The 19,762-nt window shown below is 31.9% G+C and overlaps 2 protein-coding genes across 6 annotated transcripts in view; one reads left to right on the forward strand and one right to left on the reverse strand.

Annotated features, from left to right (window-relative positions):
* The window catches only part of LOC142234740 (uncharacterized), a 303,670-nt gene that overhangs the window by 26,552 nt on the left and 257,356 nt on the right, over nucleotides 1–19,762 (forward strand). The window contains exon 2 of the mRNA XM_075305910.1: nucleotides 12,088–12,133. The gene's annotated coding sequence lies outside the window, so the exon portion shown is untranslated. The remainder of the gene's footprint in view (nucleotides 1–12,087; nucleotides 12,134–19,762) is intronic.
* tey (teyrha-meyrha) overlaps nucleotides 1–19,762 on the reverse strand; it is a 33,593-nt gene that overhangs the window by 3,227 nt on the left and 10,604 nt on the right. For 3 of the 5 annotated variants that reach the window (XM_075305906.1, XM_075305904.1, XM_075305907.1), the window contains exons 2-4: nucleotides 10,180–10,443; nucleotides 9,937–10,084; nucleotides 90–586 (exon numbers count right to left, since the gene is read on the reverse strand). In XM_075305906.1, coding sequence (XP_075162021.1) covers nucleotides 90–586; nucleotides 9,937–10,084; nucleotides 10,180–10,443 — 909 coding nt within the window. The remainder of the gene's footprint in view (nucleotides 1–89; nucleotides 587–9,936; nucleotides 10,085–10,179; nucleotides 10,444–19,762) is intronic. The other 2 variants (XM_075305908.1, XM_075305905.1) reach the window with 1 other exon arrangement.

Here is a 19,762-nt window from a genome sequence, read left to right on the forward strand (position 1 = left end):
ATTGAAATCGGGCCTATACATCGACAAAGCCTAATAAAAATGTATCTCAATCTCTGATATATTTATGTTAGGTTCTCCTTTCTACTTACCTCCCATCGGTTATGGCTGGTCCTAATGGCATTCTCTTGTGAGGGGCAGGGTGGGGCAAACATATAGGTGGCCTGTAAATTCGTACGTTCCATGCCGGAGCTTAATTTATACAAACGATCTAATTCGGTTAAAAAATGAGAATTCCATTCTTCAGGCGTTAATTTGATACCACACACGGGACACATATCTGGAACATGACCCGGTGGAGGCCTCAAACCTGGCGGGCCATTTAAGCCTAAACTATGGCTCATGCTGGCGGCTGCCAGTAAACTGCTATTGGGATGATGATGGTGATGATGAGCACTAAGCGAAGATAAATGATGGGCTGGATGATGGGCATGGGGATGAGGATGATGGGCCAAATGGGACATTACGGTATTAGAAGAGGCCGCCACCTGGGATGAGGCTATAGAGGCCACTGCTGCAGCAGCGGCCGCTGAAACTGCAGCCATAGAGGAGGCACATGATGTTGATGGTTTGTCAGAACGATGATTATCTGTAAACAGAGCAAAGAAAACGATGAGAATGATAGCAAAGTTATGCCACAAATCAATGGAAATCAATTTTACCCATTTAATTTTCCAAATCTTTAAATTTATGTTTACACCAAATTGATATGACCTTATGGATTATCCATTTGCCCCCGTAACTATAAAAATATTTGTACGCTTGTCGTTCGTGGGCCCTGGATATTTATAGCTCCATAGCAAATTTATGTAGGAATTCCAATGGATTTTTATTTCTTTTTCCCGCCAAATGGTTTAACAAGGAAAAATATTACAAATTTAATTGCTTTCTAAATATTTTCAACACGTATTTTACACACGAGTCTATTGGAGAGATACTGAAGCCGTTAGACATTGTGCCTTTCCCCTTCCCCTTCCTCTTCGCCTTCCATCCTCAACCCCTATGAAGTTCGATAATTCATTATGGCTTAAAGAGGATTTTTTTCAAATATCCTTTTTTTGGGAGGCGATTGTTGAAAGTGGGTGATTACAAAATTTATAAATTCTACCAGCGCAACAACGTTTTGTCTGGACTGAACTTTGATTTAATATTGTTTTAAATAAATCACAGTTGGAATTCCAGAAGGTTATGCCATGGCAGCTCTTTCTCTCTTGGTTGCTGCTGCATTTTCATTTCCAAATTATAATTGGCAAATGACAACTGACATTTGCATGGAAAAAACTCCCCGTTTTTTGTGAGGTGGGGGGATATGTATGTGCCAGTGACCACAATATGCCATAACAGACCAGATTTCGGGCGAGAAAAAACGGCAAACATCCTTTAGCAACACTTGTCACAGACGTGATCTCAACACCAGTGGGAAAAAAGACATCAACTCAAATAACAAAAACAGTAACAAACTCCACCACTCCTTTTTAGGTATTCATACTCATGTTATATAGGGTTGGGTTCATCTAAATAATTGATAAAAGATTTTAAAAAGTTTAATTTTGTTTTTACCCTAAACCTCTGTGTGGTTAGCGTATATTGTACTAATCGTTTCAGAATCATCTCTGAGAAATTGCAGTCAAGGTTGCCACTCGAGCCAAAATTAATCTACCAACATTTGGAGAAAATTTTACCAACAAACTACCAAACAAAATGATCTTATTTTGTCAAAATTATAGAACATTTTGTCAAAATTTTATTTCTATAGAAAATTTCATCAAAATTTTATTTCTATAGAAATTTTTGTCAACATTTTATTTCTATAAAAAATTTTGTCAAAATTTTATTTCTATAGAAAATGTTGTCAAAATTTTATTTCTATAGAAAAATTTTTTCTTTCAAAATTTTATTTCTAATACAATTTTGTCAAAATTTTATTTCTATAACAAGTTTTGTCAAAATTTTATTTCTGTAGAAAATTTTGTGAACATTTTATTTCTATAGAAAATTTTGTCAAAATTTTATTTCTACAGAAAATTGTGTCAAAATTTTATTTAAAAAAAAATGATTCTGACTTTAAAGAAAAATTTTTAATGTCAAATAAAAACTTGTTCTGCCATAAAATGCCCAACATTCAGTTTTTACGAACCCACCTAATACTCCTTGCTATTCCATCCAATTCATTTGTCTGCACCATCAGAGCATATTATTTGGTTAACCGTTTAACAAAAACCATTACAACATTTATAATATAAATTTTATTTATATGTATTTATTTAAATATGGTAGTTGTTGTGTCAAACAAAACTACTCCTTCCCCATTCCCAAACCCCTTCCAATGGGGGTTGCTAAATTTTTCTGTTATGGGAAATGAAATGGCAATTTGCTGTTTACACATGAGTGCTAACCGCTATTGGATGGACGTTATGCCCTCCAGGGAGCACAGGCGATAGACTTGCGATACAATTGCCATGGATATGACTGGTAAGTGGTGGCTTACTATCAGGAATGCGATTTTAGATTACATGTTTAGGAATCATAACTTCCTATGGACGATTATTAAAGTCATTTGTTTCTATTTTCTATAGAACTCAACACTAGCAATAAAAATGGGGGGTTTGCGAATATGAATTTTTTAATATAAAAATTCCACAAAACCATCATCCATCATAGTGCACGCGTTCAGATCAACTGATAATCACAAGGAGGAAGAGCTATTCATACAAGTGGTTAAAAATTAACTGTTAACAATAGTAAGAAAAAAATCACAAAAAAATCTTGTTTTGTTTTATGAAATATTCATGTGGAAATTTATAAGTTGTGAAAATCCCAAGATTTTTTTTGAGAATAGATTTTTGAAAATTTTTATGTTAAACAGCTTTCGTACACAGGCTGTCATATCAGCATTTTCAGGCTGTGATGCCAGTATTTTTCAGGTCCAATTTAAATTGAAATTCCTCTCAAAAAACTCCAATACATTTTTATGAAATAAATAAAAAAATGTAAAATTTTTGTCATAGCAGCTGTCGAGCTGCAATAAGATCAAGATTTCTTCCAATTGCTCGGGAAATGAAAATCTCCCATTTTTTCGATCACTGTGTGTTTATGAAGGTCAATTTACTTCTAAGTACTCAAGTTCATAACTGATTCAATAAATAATTTTAACTTTAGAAAAATGTCTTAGAAAAGCTGAGTAAAATTAGGCCTCCACAATAAGGTCTTGGGACCGTTTCTAGTGCAGATGCTCCATTAGCATCGTTTTGTATACCGTGGAATGAAGAGGAGCCAAGTATTATTTTTCCAAGTTTGACGATACGTTCCCCACCAAATCCCCAATTCAAAAATTTCGTCCCCAAATGTTCCCAATTTGGGGGAAAATCCCAAATACAGAAAAAATTCACGAACATTTTTCCAATTAAAGCTGAGTACTATGTTCAGTTTTCAAGCTGAAAACCAGATTTTTTCACGGTTACTTTTCTTAATTAATTTAGAAATATAAAATGATTATCAATCAATTCATTGGATCTTTTCCATCCATTAACATATTTGATAAGACTTGATAAAAATATAATAGTCTTCATAAATATTTTTGTACTTTTAATTTAGTGTTTTGGTGAAAAACCCGAACATAGTACTCACCTTAAAGTCTTAATAGAGTTTTAAAAAATATTCAATTAAAAATTTCATTGATTCAACAAATTTTTTAATTGAAACAGAAATCAATCACAAAAAATTAATAGTATCAGTTAATTTTTTAAGTGGATCAATCAATTTTTTAATTGATACTATCATTTCTGTGATTGAAGACATTTCAATTAAAAAATTAATTGGATCATTTAATTTCTTGATTGAATCAGAAATTTTGTTTGTGCAGGTATCATGCAATCTGAGAGACTTGTTGTTGTAACATTTTACTATCGCTGTGTAGAAAACTCAAAAAAAAATCAGAGCAAGTCTTATTGTAAACATCACCATCCACCTCGTACCTAGAACTTCTCTTTAGGCGCCCACCTTAATTTCCAAACGTTGTGCGTCGATAATCCAGTCCACCTAACATAAAACCAGTAAAACGTAGCTTTTTCAGGGTATATATTTTTTTTAATTCTCAACATCCCATATTATCATAGCTAGCTAATTAACGAGGTATCTACCTCCAACTCTAAGTGGCTTAGACTCCTGGCCTGTTGTCGGTAAAAATCTTTGAAATATTCATCTTAAATTTTCTCAAAAGATCTAAATTGCCTCTTGGCCAAGGTATAAAGAAGCCAAGTGGATGAAATTGCCTTACTTGGAGTGCAACAAAAAAGGCCATCTTTCGCTCTTGGACAAACAATTGCAATTATAACATAATTAAGTACCCATGAATCATGGGAAAGACAAGTGCATATTTGACTCCAATAAGGAAAGTGGATGTAATCATTCTTTAAATTAATACACACAACTGGGTATTGCAGGGCCATAATCTCTTGGTTGATATTTCCCATAGGGCGTCTTTTATCGCAATATCCTTTCGATACTTTCACGTCCTTGCAACATGTTGCATGGTCTTATAGAAATACCCAAGTAGTCATTTGTATTAATATTTGTTACACACTAAACAAAAATCCTTTTGTGAAAAATTCATAAAATCATTAAAACCTAAGCCAGCACGCGACATTTAAAACACTTTACCACCACAACAAGGTTTATGTATAGTCGCTAGCTCAACCCTTTCGAAAGGACTATACCTACCGTACGAATCCACACAAAACTCAAATATTGCTTAAGCCAATTCCTCATCCTTAATATCCATGATGAACCATTTGGAGAGATCTTAGACAAATGTAGCCATACCCCTTTTGTGGATTGCCCGTTTAGTGGCAAACATCCGCTTTTTATATTCACCTCTTCATGTTCACATCCTTGTTATGGTGAAGCAGAGTATCATGTAAAGGGTTGTTAGGGTCGTTGTTGCCCTTGTGAATGCCCCCGTAGAGCGTTGTATTGAAAGAATTTTATTTTGCCGCTGTTTTGTTGGCGTCAAAGACTTTTGACTTTTGGCGCTTTGTGTTCGACATCACTTTGTGGTGCTTGTCATCAGGCTACAACAACATTATAAGCCGCAACACTAGCAAGGGGAAAAAGAGCGGTTAAAGGAGCGTTTTATCGAAGGCCTTTTATGATATGCTAGGCCCATGGATTGAACCCATTACCCTTTGTATGCAAGGCAGGCATACTTGATTTTCATGCCTACCAACATTTGGCATTAATTATTATAGGGCTGTCATTCGGGATCGGTTTTTATAAATCCCGGAATTCGGGATCATAAAATATTGAATCCCGGAATTTTCCGGGATTTTTGCGGGAATGCAAAAATTTAGGAATTCTTTAAATATTTTGAGTAACAACAATCGACAGCATCAAAAAATTGCAGTACAGTAAGCAAATTTAATTTTATTAACATAAGAACAAAGTAACATAAGAATGAATTAAAAAGCAATTCCAAATTGCTACTTAACACAAAAATAAATTAAAAAGCCTCTATTTCATATTGCTTCGTATCAAGGCGTCCAAAGTTTCATCAGATATACGCGATCTTATCTTATTGCAGATGAAAATATTTCTCACAGTTGGCAATGGTCTGATGGCCGTTTACACTGAAAGAAGACACCAAATTTTTAATAAAAAAATCCTAAAAAGTCACAAATATAAAAAAAGTTTGATTATTTTTTCGGAATCCCCAAAAATCCCGGGATTCAAAATAAAAAATCCCGCGATTTGGGGTTACTCCCGTCCTGAAATCCCGGAATTTTCGATGACACCCCTATGCACAACCTACAAAAACATTTCGTACTAACGATGGGCGATAGAATCAAATGAAGAAGGTAGCCACGACCAATTTAATCGGTTAACAAAACCTACTTCGTATATAGCCGAACGAATTAACTGGATGAGACAACTTCCAACAGATAGTTGCGGTTAGCAATTCGGTTGTCACAACCAATCTGTGAATGCTCTAGAAACAAAAATAGGAAATTGATTTATATGACGACGAAATATTAATAAATGCCTAATACATATTCCATCTATTAATGAGCCTAAATAATCGCCAAAGAAAAATATCATGGAATGGGATCACAAATGCCACTCTTGAGGTGTCAATTAGGGGATAAGCCTACATGAGGGATCAACTAGAGAAGGAATATGATCACATCAAACATGTTTCCATAATGTAACCCAATGAAAATATCTTCAATTTTGCTAACATATAGTTATTGGAGCTATATGAAAATAGCCTGTCTGTGCCTTTCTTGAGGCCCCAAAATAAAACACCTTAAAATTCCTCAAATTCATTGAATCCTCCTCCTGTACTCCTCCTGGTGTGCCAAATGCAACCATCCAACAGCAACCACTCTTTGGTGGTTTTGTTTATTTGTGTTGTGCTATTGTTGGAGATATTTGGTATTGGAGCGTTGGCAACATTTTTTGTTTATTGCCTTTGATGTTTATATGTGAACGTCATCCATCTCTTGGCTAAGTATAGGAAACCCCGACCATGTAATCCTATGTTATGCTGCTTCTACATATGTATGTAACAGCATATCTCTTTAGCCCATTCCATATGTTTACACACTTTGTTTTTCCTATGTGTTGAATAAATCTTATGAATTATGATGAGAGTTGGATTGGAGGAATGGGAGGGTGGTACGTGGGTTGAGAATTGGATAATAATCCAAATATCAATCTTACTGCCATATTTAGTAGTACTTTATAGTCCTTGGGGCTGATTTAGTTGTTGTCATTGCTATACACGCAAAAAAATAATTCTTTCCTCCCAAACGAAATTTTAGACAAACAAAGTTCGTTTCTCATTTGCTTTTCGCTGTAAGGAAGTGTATTTGGAAGAAAAGTATATACTTTTTGTGATAAACGTTTATTCTTTTCCAGGATGTAAAAACAATTTCATAAAGACTAACTCAAAAAAAATTTTTTCTGGCTAATTGCATTTTCCCTCACATCTTTCTCACTTCCACGAAGATTTTTAGTTCTTAGCACCTTTTTCTGTAATACAAACAATGTAGAAGGAATTATACGATTTTATAAATTTTTAAAATTTTTTTACCTTTCGCCTGGACGGAGAATCGAACCGCGGACCATGCACTTTGTAAGCCAACACACTAACCACTGAGCTATGTACCTGTTATGGTCATCAATAGATAAATATCCATATAAGTTATATTTATATAGCATAGCTTGCGGCGCCCACGAACCGAATAAACAAAGTTTATTTAACAGAAACAAACATTTAGTTTGGCACCGTGGAGCAGTGGTTGCTACGTCTGACTCTCATGCCAAGGGTCGTGGGTTCGATCCCTGCTTCGACCAAAGTTTTTTTTTTTTTGTTTTTTTTTACATACATTCTACATATGTTCGGAAGATTCCGAAAAAAATGTTCAACATTACATTGTACTATATTAAATTTTGAACAGTAAAATGTGTTTTATTAAAGACCAAAAGTCAGAAAAGAACAGTGTTTGATATAAACGAAATGGACTCTGTTGTTGTTTCAAAAATAACTTTTTTTATTGAAAAAATAAAAAATTTGTAACAAACGAATTTTTTTGTTGATAAAAGTTTAAAATTTTCGAAGCAATTCAAAAAACTCTAACAAAAGAAAAACGTTTTCGGTACACGTTTTCCAAACGTTTTTTTTCTTTGCGTGTATATACTATATAGCAACAACAACGGCAAGTTTTCAATATTAATTGGCGTATAATTCAAACACAAATGTTGCCAATGTGTTTTTCGTTGTTACCGCACTATATTCGTTGTTGTTTTTGTTCTCTTAATGAGAGCTAATTATAAATAAGTTTATCATTGACCTATGGTGGCTGTTTTGTAATTTCAAACTAAAAACTTTTATACACTTTAAATTAAATTTGTTTTAATCGTTGTACAGAGAAAACAATTATGATTTTACATTCATAGAGAAGTTTTGCTAATGTGAAATACTCTAAAAATGTCGTCATCATTATTGGGGGGTTTATTCGTTATTTGTTCCAGTTCCGGGACTGAACCACAATCCCCCCAAATACATAGCAGAGATGAATTAGAGAAAATATTATGTGTTTGCAAAAATGTTTGCATTTTATTTAAGGTTTTTATTTTGACTTTATAAAAGTCCCGGTCTGCCACGTATATATTACCACTAGTATTAATCACGATCCAAAGTAAGTAAGCCTTACTTCAAAAGGTACATTTGCACATTTGAGAGCTACAAAATATTGCTCTATGAAAAGACAATCGAAACAAGAAATTTGATTTATGGCCACTAGAAAAAAGTGGTATCTACGTTACACCTAAAGAATTCTCTTCCCAAAAAATTAAATAGGTTGTTGTTTTACAACTAAAGAAATTTTTCAATACAAGTACGAAAATTACGTTCTTTAATGAAAATTTTCATAGTTATTATGAAAAACTGTTGAAGTTTTAATGAAAATTTTATGAAGAATGTTTCGTTAAATTAACGAAGAGAATACTTTCGGTGTAGACGTGGTGAAATGAAGACGGAAGACGTTTAATGACGCATTGAACGCCAAAATAGGTTATTGCCAAAGAAAGCTTTAAAAGGCTCCACAAAATTACTCAACTGAAAGTGAACAATAGAAAGCTCTGTGGAAAATGGGTCATGTCCGAAATCACGAGATTTTACATCGATTTAGGAAAATGGATGAATCATGACTTCATCATGTCATACTGAAGTCCTATAAACGGCCACCCGAGTGGAATGTAGTACACACAAAAAAATGTCTGATTCAATCACGAAATTAATTGATCCAATTAATTTTTTAATTGAAATGTCTTCAATCACAGAAATGATAGTATCAATTAAAAAATTAATTGATCCAATTAAATATTTAATTGATACTATTAATTTGTGTGATTGATTTTTATTTCAATTAAAAAATTTGTTGAAACAATTAAATTTTTAATTGAATATATTTTAAAACTCAATTAAGATTTTAATTGGAAAAATTTTCGTGAAATTTTTTTCTGTGTACATGATGAACTTCCCCAAATCATGATTATGCCTTGTTAGCCAACGGTTTCAGAATATACACTGAAAGAAGTTTTTTTTTGTTCTGGGGAACGAAAATTTAGACAAACGAAGTTTTCTTTTGACACTACAAAAGTTTCTGTAAAAGCAAATAAAAAAGATTGGATAAAACCGTCGCAATGATTACCATAAATTCGTATTAATTTGCTTTTAAAGAAAATACTAAAGGCGAATTTCTTTATTTTTTTTTTCTTTGTGTCTTGGTACACCGCGATTGCTCATATTTGACGATATCATCCAAGATTTTAAAGCGATCATCTGCCGTTATTCTTTTTGTCTTAATATCATATTAGGGTTTCTTCATGTCTTGATGACAGATAACAAAACCAATTGCTTTTTGTCTCAAATTTAATTCAGATGATGAAAAAAAAATCGCTTGTGTAGTTCAATTAAAAAACAAACAAACGCCTTTAAATTCTTATCTCAAATATGCAAAAAAGGAAATATATTCTTCTATTAAAGTATACCTAAAAAACGTGTCATTTCTTACTGACTATATATGTCAACATGTTTGACTGACATCCTTCTAAGCGAAGCCTTTAAATTGTGTAAAGTAACTCCATATAGAAAATACCCTGGCGTGCAATTAAATGTAGAACAAAAAATAAATAAACGTTTTCAACAAAGATTTCTATCATTGGACCGGACGGTGTGCAAAAAAATTTTGCCACACGTTTTTCTTTCATTTCTTTTTTTTGGCCCCATAGACCTTTTGGCAGGGATTTAAATAATATTTATCAGTAAATATTTGGCAACATGCAAATTTGTTGTGGTCCCTGGCTAGAAACTACCCCCTTGTCAAAGAAGTATCCATACAAGATGGATTACGTTGGTTTCATGTACATTTCACTTACGCCTTAAATCCCTGGGATCGGAGGCATTACTTCGCGGACTTTCACCCTTTTCACCATCATAATCATTTGAACCCTCCATGGACTCGTGGGATGTGCAAGTGGGACTGGCTGAATCGGTGCGAAAAGAATCATTGCCATTAAAGAGATTCTAAAAACGAAATGGATAGGAAAAAGAGTTAAGTTTAATTTAAAAAATAAATTCAATTTAAAAAAATAAATCTGGTAACTCAAGATATTACTTACCTGGTCCAATGAAATTCCTATATACTTGGGTGGTGAGAAGGCCGATGGTAATTGGAAATTTCCCAATACCGACGGCTTTCCTAAGGCTGCCCGTTCACTGGCAAAATAACTGGCAGCAGCTGCTGTACCATTTGCCGCCAGCATACCATGATTAAGGGTTTGCAGGAGATGTGGATGAAAACTGTGGAGCAAATGTGAACCATAACTGCCGACTAGTGACATATTGTGGAGATCTTTGGCGTCAGGTAACTGGAAAAAAGGATACTACGTAAGTATGAGTCGAGTGGCAATCATCTTCATTATGGGGAAAATAAAAAAATAAAGATTGCAAAAAGTGTTACATGAAAGTCCCTTTCAACCCTCAAAATAAAAAAATAAACTATTGATGGCTTCGACACTTTAAGCCAAGGGTCAAAGGCAAATGAATCTATAGATATGTTAAGGTCAGTTTGAGTCCTTCTAATCCTTTAAGTGTATAGTAGTGATAAGGGTAGTCCTCCTTATGACAGCCGATAGTCTAATTATTGAACTACACTTGTCATTTGGCCTTTCTCTTATAGAGATCAGGGTGATGGGTTAATCTGGGGAATCAGCAATCTTTGATAATTTTTTCTTGAATATATAAAAAAAAATAATTTATAACAAATATGAAATGTTCACAGTCAGGTGGAGTAAACCCTAGGTATACACGGATTCCCCAACAAAGAACATTTAGTTTGCAATAGTTTATCTTAACAAATAAGTAAGACCTTAACCCTTATTTTATGTTGGGGTCAGTTGATGACCCATATGGTATTTTTCATCAGCGCATTTCTTAATGTTGGAATATAATTAAAAGTTCTTACCACTCAGCAAGAATTCAGTACATGTCAACAATTTATGCACTGACTAGTAAGAACTTTTATTTATATTCCAACAGTAAGAAATGCGCTGATGAAAAATACGATGTGGGTCATCAAATGACCCCAACATAATATAAGGGTTAAATCATATGAAAAATTTGAAAATTTTTAATTAAAAAATTTATTGATACAATTAATTTTTTAATCAAACTCGGAAGGCTGGATTTTTTTGTAATTTATAATTAAAAATTTCTTTGAAACAATCAATTATTTAATCAAACTAAAAACACTAAGTCAGTTATGAAAGAGATTGAAAATAGTTAAGTTTTAAAGTAGAAGTATTAGTTGAATTGAACATTTTCCGTGCAGTGTCATTACGAAGATTTATACTCCCAAAAAAAATTTCTATAGCCCGTTAAACTTTATTTTAGTTACACACAAAAATTTTTTTCTGATTCAATCACGAAACTAATTGATCCAATTAATTTTTTAATTGAAATGTCTACAATCAGAAAGTATCAATTAAAAAATTTATTGAAGTATTTTGTGATTGATTTTTGTTTCAATTAAAAAATTTGTTGAATCAATGAAATTTTTATTTGAATATTTTTTAAAACTCAATTAAAATTTTAATTGGAACAATTTTCGTGAAATTTTTTCTGTGTGGCTCTTCGTCCAAATTAATTACTTTACATATTATTATTACAATCTTAATACGAGCTTATTGGCCATGAAAGATTGAGAAATTGATTGATTATGATTTTAGTTTTAGATTATTTTGGTTAATTGTTTTTAGTTAAATCTTGCCAAATATGAGAAAAAAATCCTTGTTTTAAATTATTAAAAAAAGTTTTATCAAATCAAACAAAAAAATATTTTATAAAAATGAAGTACATATTTTTATTAAATTCGAAATTCACACAAAATAGTTCATATTTTTCTAAAAAAAAGTGTGAATCTTACTTATATTGTCATTTTAAAAATTTTTAACTACAATGTTTGCATGTAAAATATGAAATAGTCTTAAACAACAATAAAAACTTTATTAGTTTTCTTCTTCTTTCAGGTGGTTGCTTCGAAGATCTTAGGGGATGCCAAAAAAACCAGATCAGGTATGTTGATTAAAAAGAAACGGACAATGGAGAGACTTGCACGAAATATCTGAATCAGGGATAATATATTATAAACCCAGAAATAACATCTGCGTACCACACTCAAAAAAAGTGAATCATATATTTCACTAAAGCCAATTTAAGTCTATTTTAGTTCATGGAATTATTTTGTTTTGAAAAGAACTTTAATAACTATTTGCGTATGCTAGTTAAATTGACTAAAAAAGGAACAAAATTGAATGAAGCATACATATTTACTAAATTCAAGTCTCCCACAAAATAGTTCAGAATTTCTTAAAATTTGTAAATTTTATTAATAATGCACCTATCATGAACTCCGTATAGCACTAAAGTCATTTTTTGCAATTTTGAACCATTTTTCCTTCACACTACAACATTTTCTTTTAAAAGTGAAAATAATTATGTCTAATAAATTGTATTGAATTTGTCGAAAAATATTTAGTTATTTTTGTAAAATCGGTAACTTTTTTTAAATTTTACCGGTTTTACAAAATTTAAAATTTTCTAAAAGTAACCTAATTTTTCTAAAATTAACCAAAATTTTACTTCCTGTTTTTTTGCGTGCAAGAAAATGTTTCTTATATATTCCAAATATTCTAAATAATGATTTTTCAGTGTACAAATAATGGCGTTCTGTTCAATATAACTTCCGCAACATTGCTCATACAACATTGCAAAATTATGCAAAAATTATGGATGTCATATAACAAGCCTACATTAAAAGTTAGAGCTTCTGATATGTGTTTGATGCCATTTCTGAATCGAAAATATGACATTTCCACCAGTCTTTTGGGTTATCCATTTTTTTTTACAAATTAGAAAGTTTACACATTTTTTACATTTGTAAAATTATCCTATATGAAGAAGGATAATCATTTTGATTTTTACATGTCATCTGAAAGTTTTGTCAATGAAATATCACAAAATCTCCGCCACACACACACATAAACTTATGTGCAAACTGTTATTTATGGCAAATGTTTCTATAGGATTTAAAAATCGTTATTACACCAACACATCACAAAACGATTATCATCAGAGGCAGCAACAACAACAACAGTGGTATCATAATATATGTATGTGTAAATCGAACAAAAAAAAAAAACAGAAACATCCCAAGCCAAAATCCAAGTCAGTGCTGTTTTATCTATTCTCAGTGTGGTAATGGGTGAAAGTTTTGTAATCGCTACTCCTTATAAGTAAAGAGAGGGGGAAAATGGCAAAATTTACAATGTTACAGCTAGTATGGTTAGAAGGGTGGCCCTGTCAATGTGGGTGTGGAAAATGACGACATTGGTGATGGTTGAAAAGTAATTTTCTACGGATATGAGGGTATAACAATAACCCACTAAACATATCATTTACACAACGGCCCACACATGATATCCTCTCCATGATGTGGTGGTGTAAGATCATAGATTTCGTCTTTGAGGATTTTTTGTTTGTAATAAAAATTGCTTTTTGTTCATGCATGATTGAGCATTGATGATGGTGATGGGAAAAGTCTGTTATGTGGAAAATTTGCATAAAGAAATACTACTTGTGTTTATGATAGGATTTTGTGTTCATTTCATTTCCAATATAAAAAAGGCCTACGTATAGCTTCAAGAAAGACTTAACGCAAAGATAAAAAAATTTTCAAGACATTGCATCAAAAATTGGTTATCACATACATATCACATGCCACTCGTGCCAAAAATTGTCTACCAAAATTTTACCAAAAATCTACCAATTAAAAAGAACGAATTTTGAAGTTTGTCAAAATTTTATTACTATAGAAAATTTTTTCAAAATGTTATTTCTTTAGGAAATTTTGTCAAAATTTTATTTCTATAGAAACTTTGTCAAAATTTTATTTCTATTGAAAATTTTGTAAAAAATGTATTTCTATAGAAAATTTCGTCAAAATTTTATTTCTATAGAAAATTTTGTCAAATTTCTTTATTATATTTCTTTAAAAAAGTTTTTCAACAGTTTATTTATCTAGAAAAATGTTCTGTATATACATTTTCCTATGAAAATTTTATTCCTATGGAAAATTTTGTCAATATTTTATTCCCAAAGAAAATTTTGTTAAAATTTTATTCTTAAAGAAAATTTTTTCAATATTTTATTCCCAGAGAAAATTTTGTGAAGATTTTATTTCCAGAGAAGATTTTGCCAACATTTTAATTCTAGAGAAAATGTCAAAATTTTATGCCTCTAGAATAAAAATTGTATTCCTCTAGAAAATTTTGTCAAAATTTTCATAGGAAAATTTCTAGAGAAAATTTTGTCAAAATTTTATTTCTATAGAAAATTTGTTAAGTAGCTCTTAGGCGGAGAACAACATTACCACAGTACAAAATCTACCATTTTTGGTAGAATTCTACCAACTGTGGCTATCGTGATGAGAAGGCATTTGATGAGAGGACAACCTTATATAACTTTAAATTGTTGGTTTTTTTATACGACCTTGATTGTTTATTATTTTTTTTTTAGGAAATATAACTTTGTTTTTTTGTTTTATAATCCTTTACAGATATTATAGATAATTTTATGCAAATACACAATTTGGTGAATTTTTTAAGTTATGTCATTCTTGAAGTAAATAAACGTTTTTGTTTTTTTGCAATTTTCTTTCAAGATACTCATAAAAATCGTGACATAATTTACGCTAAATATCTGCCTAAACAAGAAATTTCTTCCTTGTGGGCAAACTAAATTTGTTCCGTTTTTTTTTTCAAAATTCGATCATTTTATTAGACAACCACAATGTCATCGTCACTTAACTTTCAAATGTGTTAGCGAGGTGGGTGTATTGCAAATTTGTTAAATCCATGGTGACAAATTAACACTTATCAAATGTGTAACAACAACCCAGACCATCATCGCTGTATCACTCTTCATGGTGAGAAAGAAGTGAATGTAGACATTGGAATACAATACCCAGGTGGTGGTGAGGTGAGGTTTGTATTTGACAAACATCATGGTCTCGCTACTGTCTGACGAGACAAAAACATCAGATTTGGTCTTTGTGTGAAATGTAGATGATTAGGAGGCTTACAGGGAGCAGTGGCTGCATGTCAGCACCATAAATAACTCCCTTTCCAGAGTCCATGAAACAAACTCACAGTTTGCCATCATCAGGACGGACTTCTGGTTTTGTTTTCGTTTACTAATGAACCCAGGATTTTAGAATATATGAAACCTCAGTCATTGGTTCCTTGTCCATTGGCCACTCTTCCTTGTCCCTTCTTTCATCATCTGAACAGTTAAAACCACAATATAAACGGAGTTTATCTCCAAATGTGTACATGGTACATCTGCGTGCCTATTACAACATATCCCCATGGTGGTTCATGGCGAAGAGTGTGGATCATGTATCGCTTAAACATTTTGCAAATCCTTGTAATTATCAGGTATTTTGGCATTGTTGGTATAGGGGAATGACCAAGTGGTCAACCACTTCTCTGGCTTTGGTAACTGAAGGAGCCCATTCTACAAATAATTTGCATTTTAATAATTCATTAGGTAGAAAATTTGGAAAATGTCTACAAAAGCAAAAGCTTTTTCAAAGAGGTGTAAGTAGACTCAAAAAAAGTGAACCCTCTATTTCACTAAAGCCAATTAAAAGTTAAAAATTATACACAAATGAAGCAAAGAGATTTGCTAAATTCGTACTTCTTACAAAATCGTTTATTTTTTCTTTATATTTGTAAACTTTACTACAAATTCGCCCATCTTGAACTGTGTATGGCACTAAAGACAATCTTGCAATTTTTAATGACAATTTTTTCCTTCAAACTTCGAAATTTTCTTTGACAAGTGAAAAAAATTAATTATGTCTAATACATTTTCTTGAAATTGTCAAAAAATATGTACTTATTTTTGTAATATCGGCGTGATGCCAGCGTTTGTTATACTGTTTAGTTAAAATTTTCTAAAAATAATCTAAATTTTCTAAAATTAACCAAAATTTTTCTTGATGGTGGGTTCACTGTTTTTTTCAGTGAAGAAATATTAAAATGTCCGTCCATATGTCTTGTTTTGAGTTTTCCATATTCCCCGTCTAAAAATTTTGGATTTGAAACTTGTTTGAGTTGATCTTATTCCTTCTCTGCGTGCACATAAAAATATCACGAAAATTTTTACAATTAAAATTTTAATTGAGTTTTAAAAAATATACAATTAAAAATTTAATTGATTCAGCAAATTTTTTTAATTGAAACAAAAATCAATCACAAAAACTAGTTGTGTCAAGTAATTTTTTAATTGGATCAATTAATTTTTTAATTGACTTTTTTTTTTTGTTTTCAATGAGGTACTTTTAGTTTTAAGTCCATTTACACTCCAACTCCAATTTTCTAATTTGCTAAATTTTAATTTATATCAATAATAACTATGGTTTTATGAATTTTTCTTACACAATTTATTGCCACTCATAATTCATTAGACAACAAACCTACAAAGGACGATGATAATAACCGTGAGGATAGCAGGTGTCCTTATAAATTCTCCTTCCACTACCCATTGCCTCGACCCCATGCCATGGCATGACTCTTCCCTATTCCTTTGGACAAACACAATGATGTGATTTAACTTCTTTCGCTGGCATCACCGCCGTCACCACCACCACTCTGTATTTGTCTATCTATTTAGCGTTAAATTGTCAACACTTGTAAGTTGCCGAAGGGAATTTTTGTGATGATACCGTCGCTGCTGGTATGCGAGAGGAAGGGGGACCAACTAAGGGTGATTTCTATCCACCATCCACCGCCCGATACTGACAATTGGCATTAGAATTATTTGCATTATCTGTGTTGGTTATTTTTATGACAAATATTTGACTATTGTTTATTTTTGTTTCATCCATTATTAGTTCTACAAGTTTACAACGAAGTGATTTAAAGACTTGCCGTGGTATCCTTCTTCTACTTGTTAGGGGATGTTTGCTTGTGATGATTTTTTATTGTTGATATGCATCATTTGTAATGAAAACCACTAGAAATTTATTCCGGCATTGAATACTACTAGTGCATCAGATCCGGACGAAAAAAAAAAAATTGAAAGAACCCATAGAGAACATGTTGGAGGTGTTGCCGTCAATTGTTATTTGGTGGTGATGTTGAACAAGTGTGATTTACATATTTCCTTATTTGATAATAATACTTTTGACAAATAATCCTTAAAGTTTTTGTTTTGTTATAGAATCCTAGACCAGCTGTGTTTAGTTGCAATTAACAATGCAAATGTACAATTTTGAAAGAGATTCCCTTTTTTTTGCTACATTCAAAGATATTTTCAGGAAGATTCTTCAAATATTGAAAGTCCACGGGTGATTACAATAGACAGACAGACGGGCATTGATAGATAGTGTAAGATCATGAATGTTCACACATAGTGTAAGATCATGAATGTTCACACAGAAAAAATGACAGCAACGCCAAATCTTGACCTTATTAATCACGTTCCAATGCAGTGTTGCCAGCATTTTTCTGGCCCTTCTCCCCAAATTGGGATGCTTTCCTCCCCAATTTTAATTGAAATTCCTCACAAAAATCAATAAATTTTTGACGGGCATTGCTAGATAGTGTAAGATCACGAATGTTCACGAAACCACACAAAAAAAATGACAGCAACGCCAAATCTTGACTTTATTAATCACGCTCCAATGCAGTGTTGCCAGCATTTTTCTGGCCCTTCTCCCCAAATTGGGATGCTTTCGTCCTTAATTTAAATAAAAATTCCTCACAAAAATCTCCAATAAATTGTTGACCAATTTTTATAAGCAAAAAAAAAAAAAAAAATAAAGAAATAGTTTCAGCTTTAAAAAATATAAATTTTTTGTCATAGCAGCTTGCGGGCTGCAATATTATTTTTCGAAACACAAAACAGGGAGAGCGGTGATCATCTTCCAAATGCTCGTGAAATGAAAATGGAAATTCGATCGCCTTGCATTTCGAAACGAAAATATACTTCTAAATATTCAAATTGGGTGGCTGATCAATACGAAGGTGAACCATCTTCATCAATTTCATATATATGGGATATATAAATTATATCCCTGAGTCCGTTTCTCAATGCTCCATTTGCAAACTATTATATGTCGTAGAATAAGGGAGAGCAAAGTTTGATTCTTTAAATTTTGACGACTCGCTGTGCTTCTTGTTTTATAATGTAAAAAGAATTTGACGTAAACCGATTTCTAAGGGGTGAAATCCCCAATACTGACAAGATTGCTCCAGTGTATTCTTACTACATTCAAAAAAAAAAAAAATAAATAAACATGTAAACCCTATATGACCTTAAACCAATTTAATTCTATTTTAGTTAATGGAGTTATTATGTTTAGAGATCATTTCCTTGAATTTAATAATTTTTTGTGTACGTTTGATAAATGAACTTAAAAAGGGGAAAAACTTATACACAAATGAAGCATAAACATTTACTAAATTCATATCTCCCACAAAATTTCTTGAAATTTGTAAATTTTACCAATAATGCGACCAACATGAACTTCGTTGGTACTAAAGACATTTTTCCAATTTTTAACTCCATTGTTTTCCTATAAATTACGAAATCTCCTTTAACAAGTGAAAAAAATAATTATGTCTAATAAATATTCATGAATTTGTCGAGAAGTATTTACTTAATTTTGTGAAATCGGCATGACTTCTGCGTTTGTAATACAGTTTAGTTAGAATTTTCCAAAATGAACAAAAAACAATTTTCTGATATTTGAGAATTGCGAAAAAAATAGTCTCCTTTACTTAGCATTGAAATTTTTTGTACGGCCATTAAAATTTCATTCATTTGTAATTCTCCAATATAGATCCCATAGTGCACCGTATTTTAAATTTACCATAATCTCCTATTCTTACCCATTGTCTATTTGAAAACAATTGAATGGGAATTTATTTGAGTCGTTGTTGTCAATATAGCGATGCGATTACAAGCGATAAAGCGTAACAAAATTTTTAACAAGATTTATGGCTTTTCAACCATTCGAAAGACATTTGAAATTAAATTAAATTACAAAAAAACAAAAAACGATTTTAATTTATGTTTCAAATTATTCGCATAAGAATGACAACGTAACACAGCTAGTTGTTGGTTTATAATAGTGGCCATTGTCTATAATCAATGAAGCTATGAAGAAAGCTTACACATACCCTCAAGTGTATGAATGAAGAGCCGTCCTATTAAGAGATTGAGCGAAGTTTTATTGTAACTGGTTTCCTTTTTATTAGACTTTTTGTGGGGGGTTATTGTGTACGAAAATAACCCCCCACAAAAGGAGTTTTGCAAAACACACTTTATCGCAGCTATTAATTGAAAGCAATATGTGTCCACATTATTTATACGTAAATTTATCATATTTATGACATAATATTTTCCTAAAGCTTTTCTGCTCCCCTCTAGATTTTCCTCTTTGTTTGTTTGATTTTGTTACAAAGAGCAAGAGATATATGCCTTCATGCTTAATTATGGCCACATTTATTATATGTGACCAGAAACGTATGTACGTACAGTATTTGTGGTTAGACCATTGGACATTGTTGAATGGTCATGGGGATATTAAAATCATAACTTAGATGGTCGTGTTTCCATAATGAAAATATGGTC

This window comes from Haematobia irritans, chromosome 4 (genome assembly GCF_050003625.1).
Source record: "Haematobia irritans isolate KBUSLIRL chromosome 4, ASM5000362v1, whole genome shotgun sequence".
NCBI lineage: Eukaryota > Metazoa > Arthropoda > Insecta > Diptera > Muscidae > Haematobia > Haematobia irritans.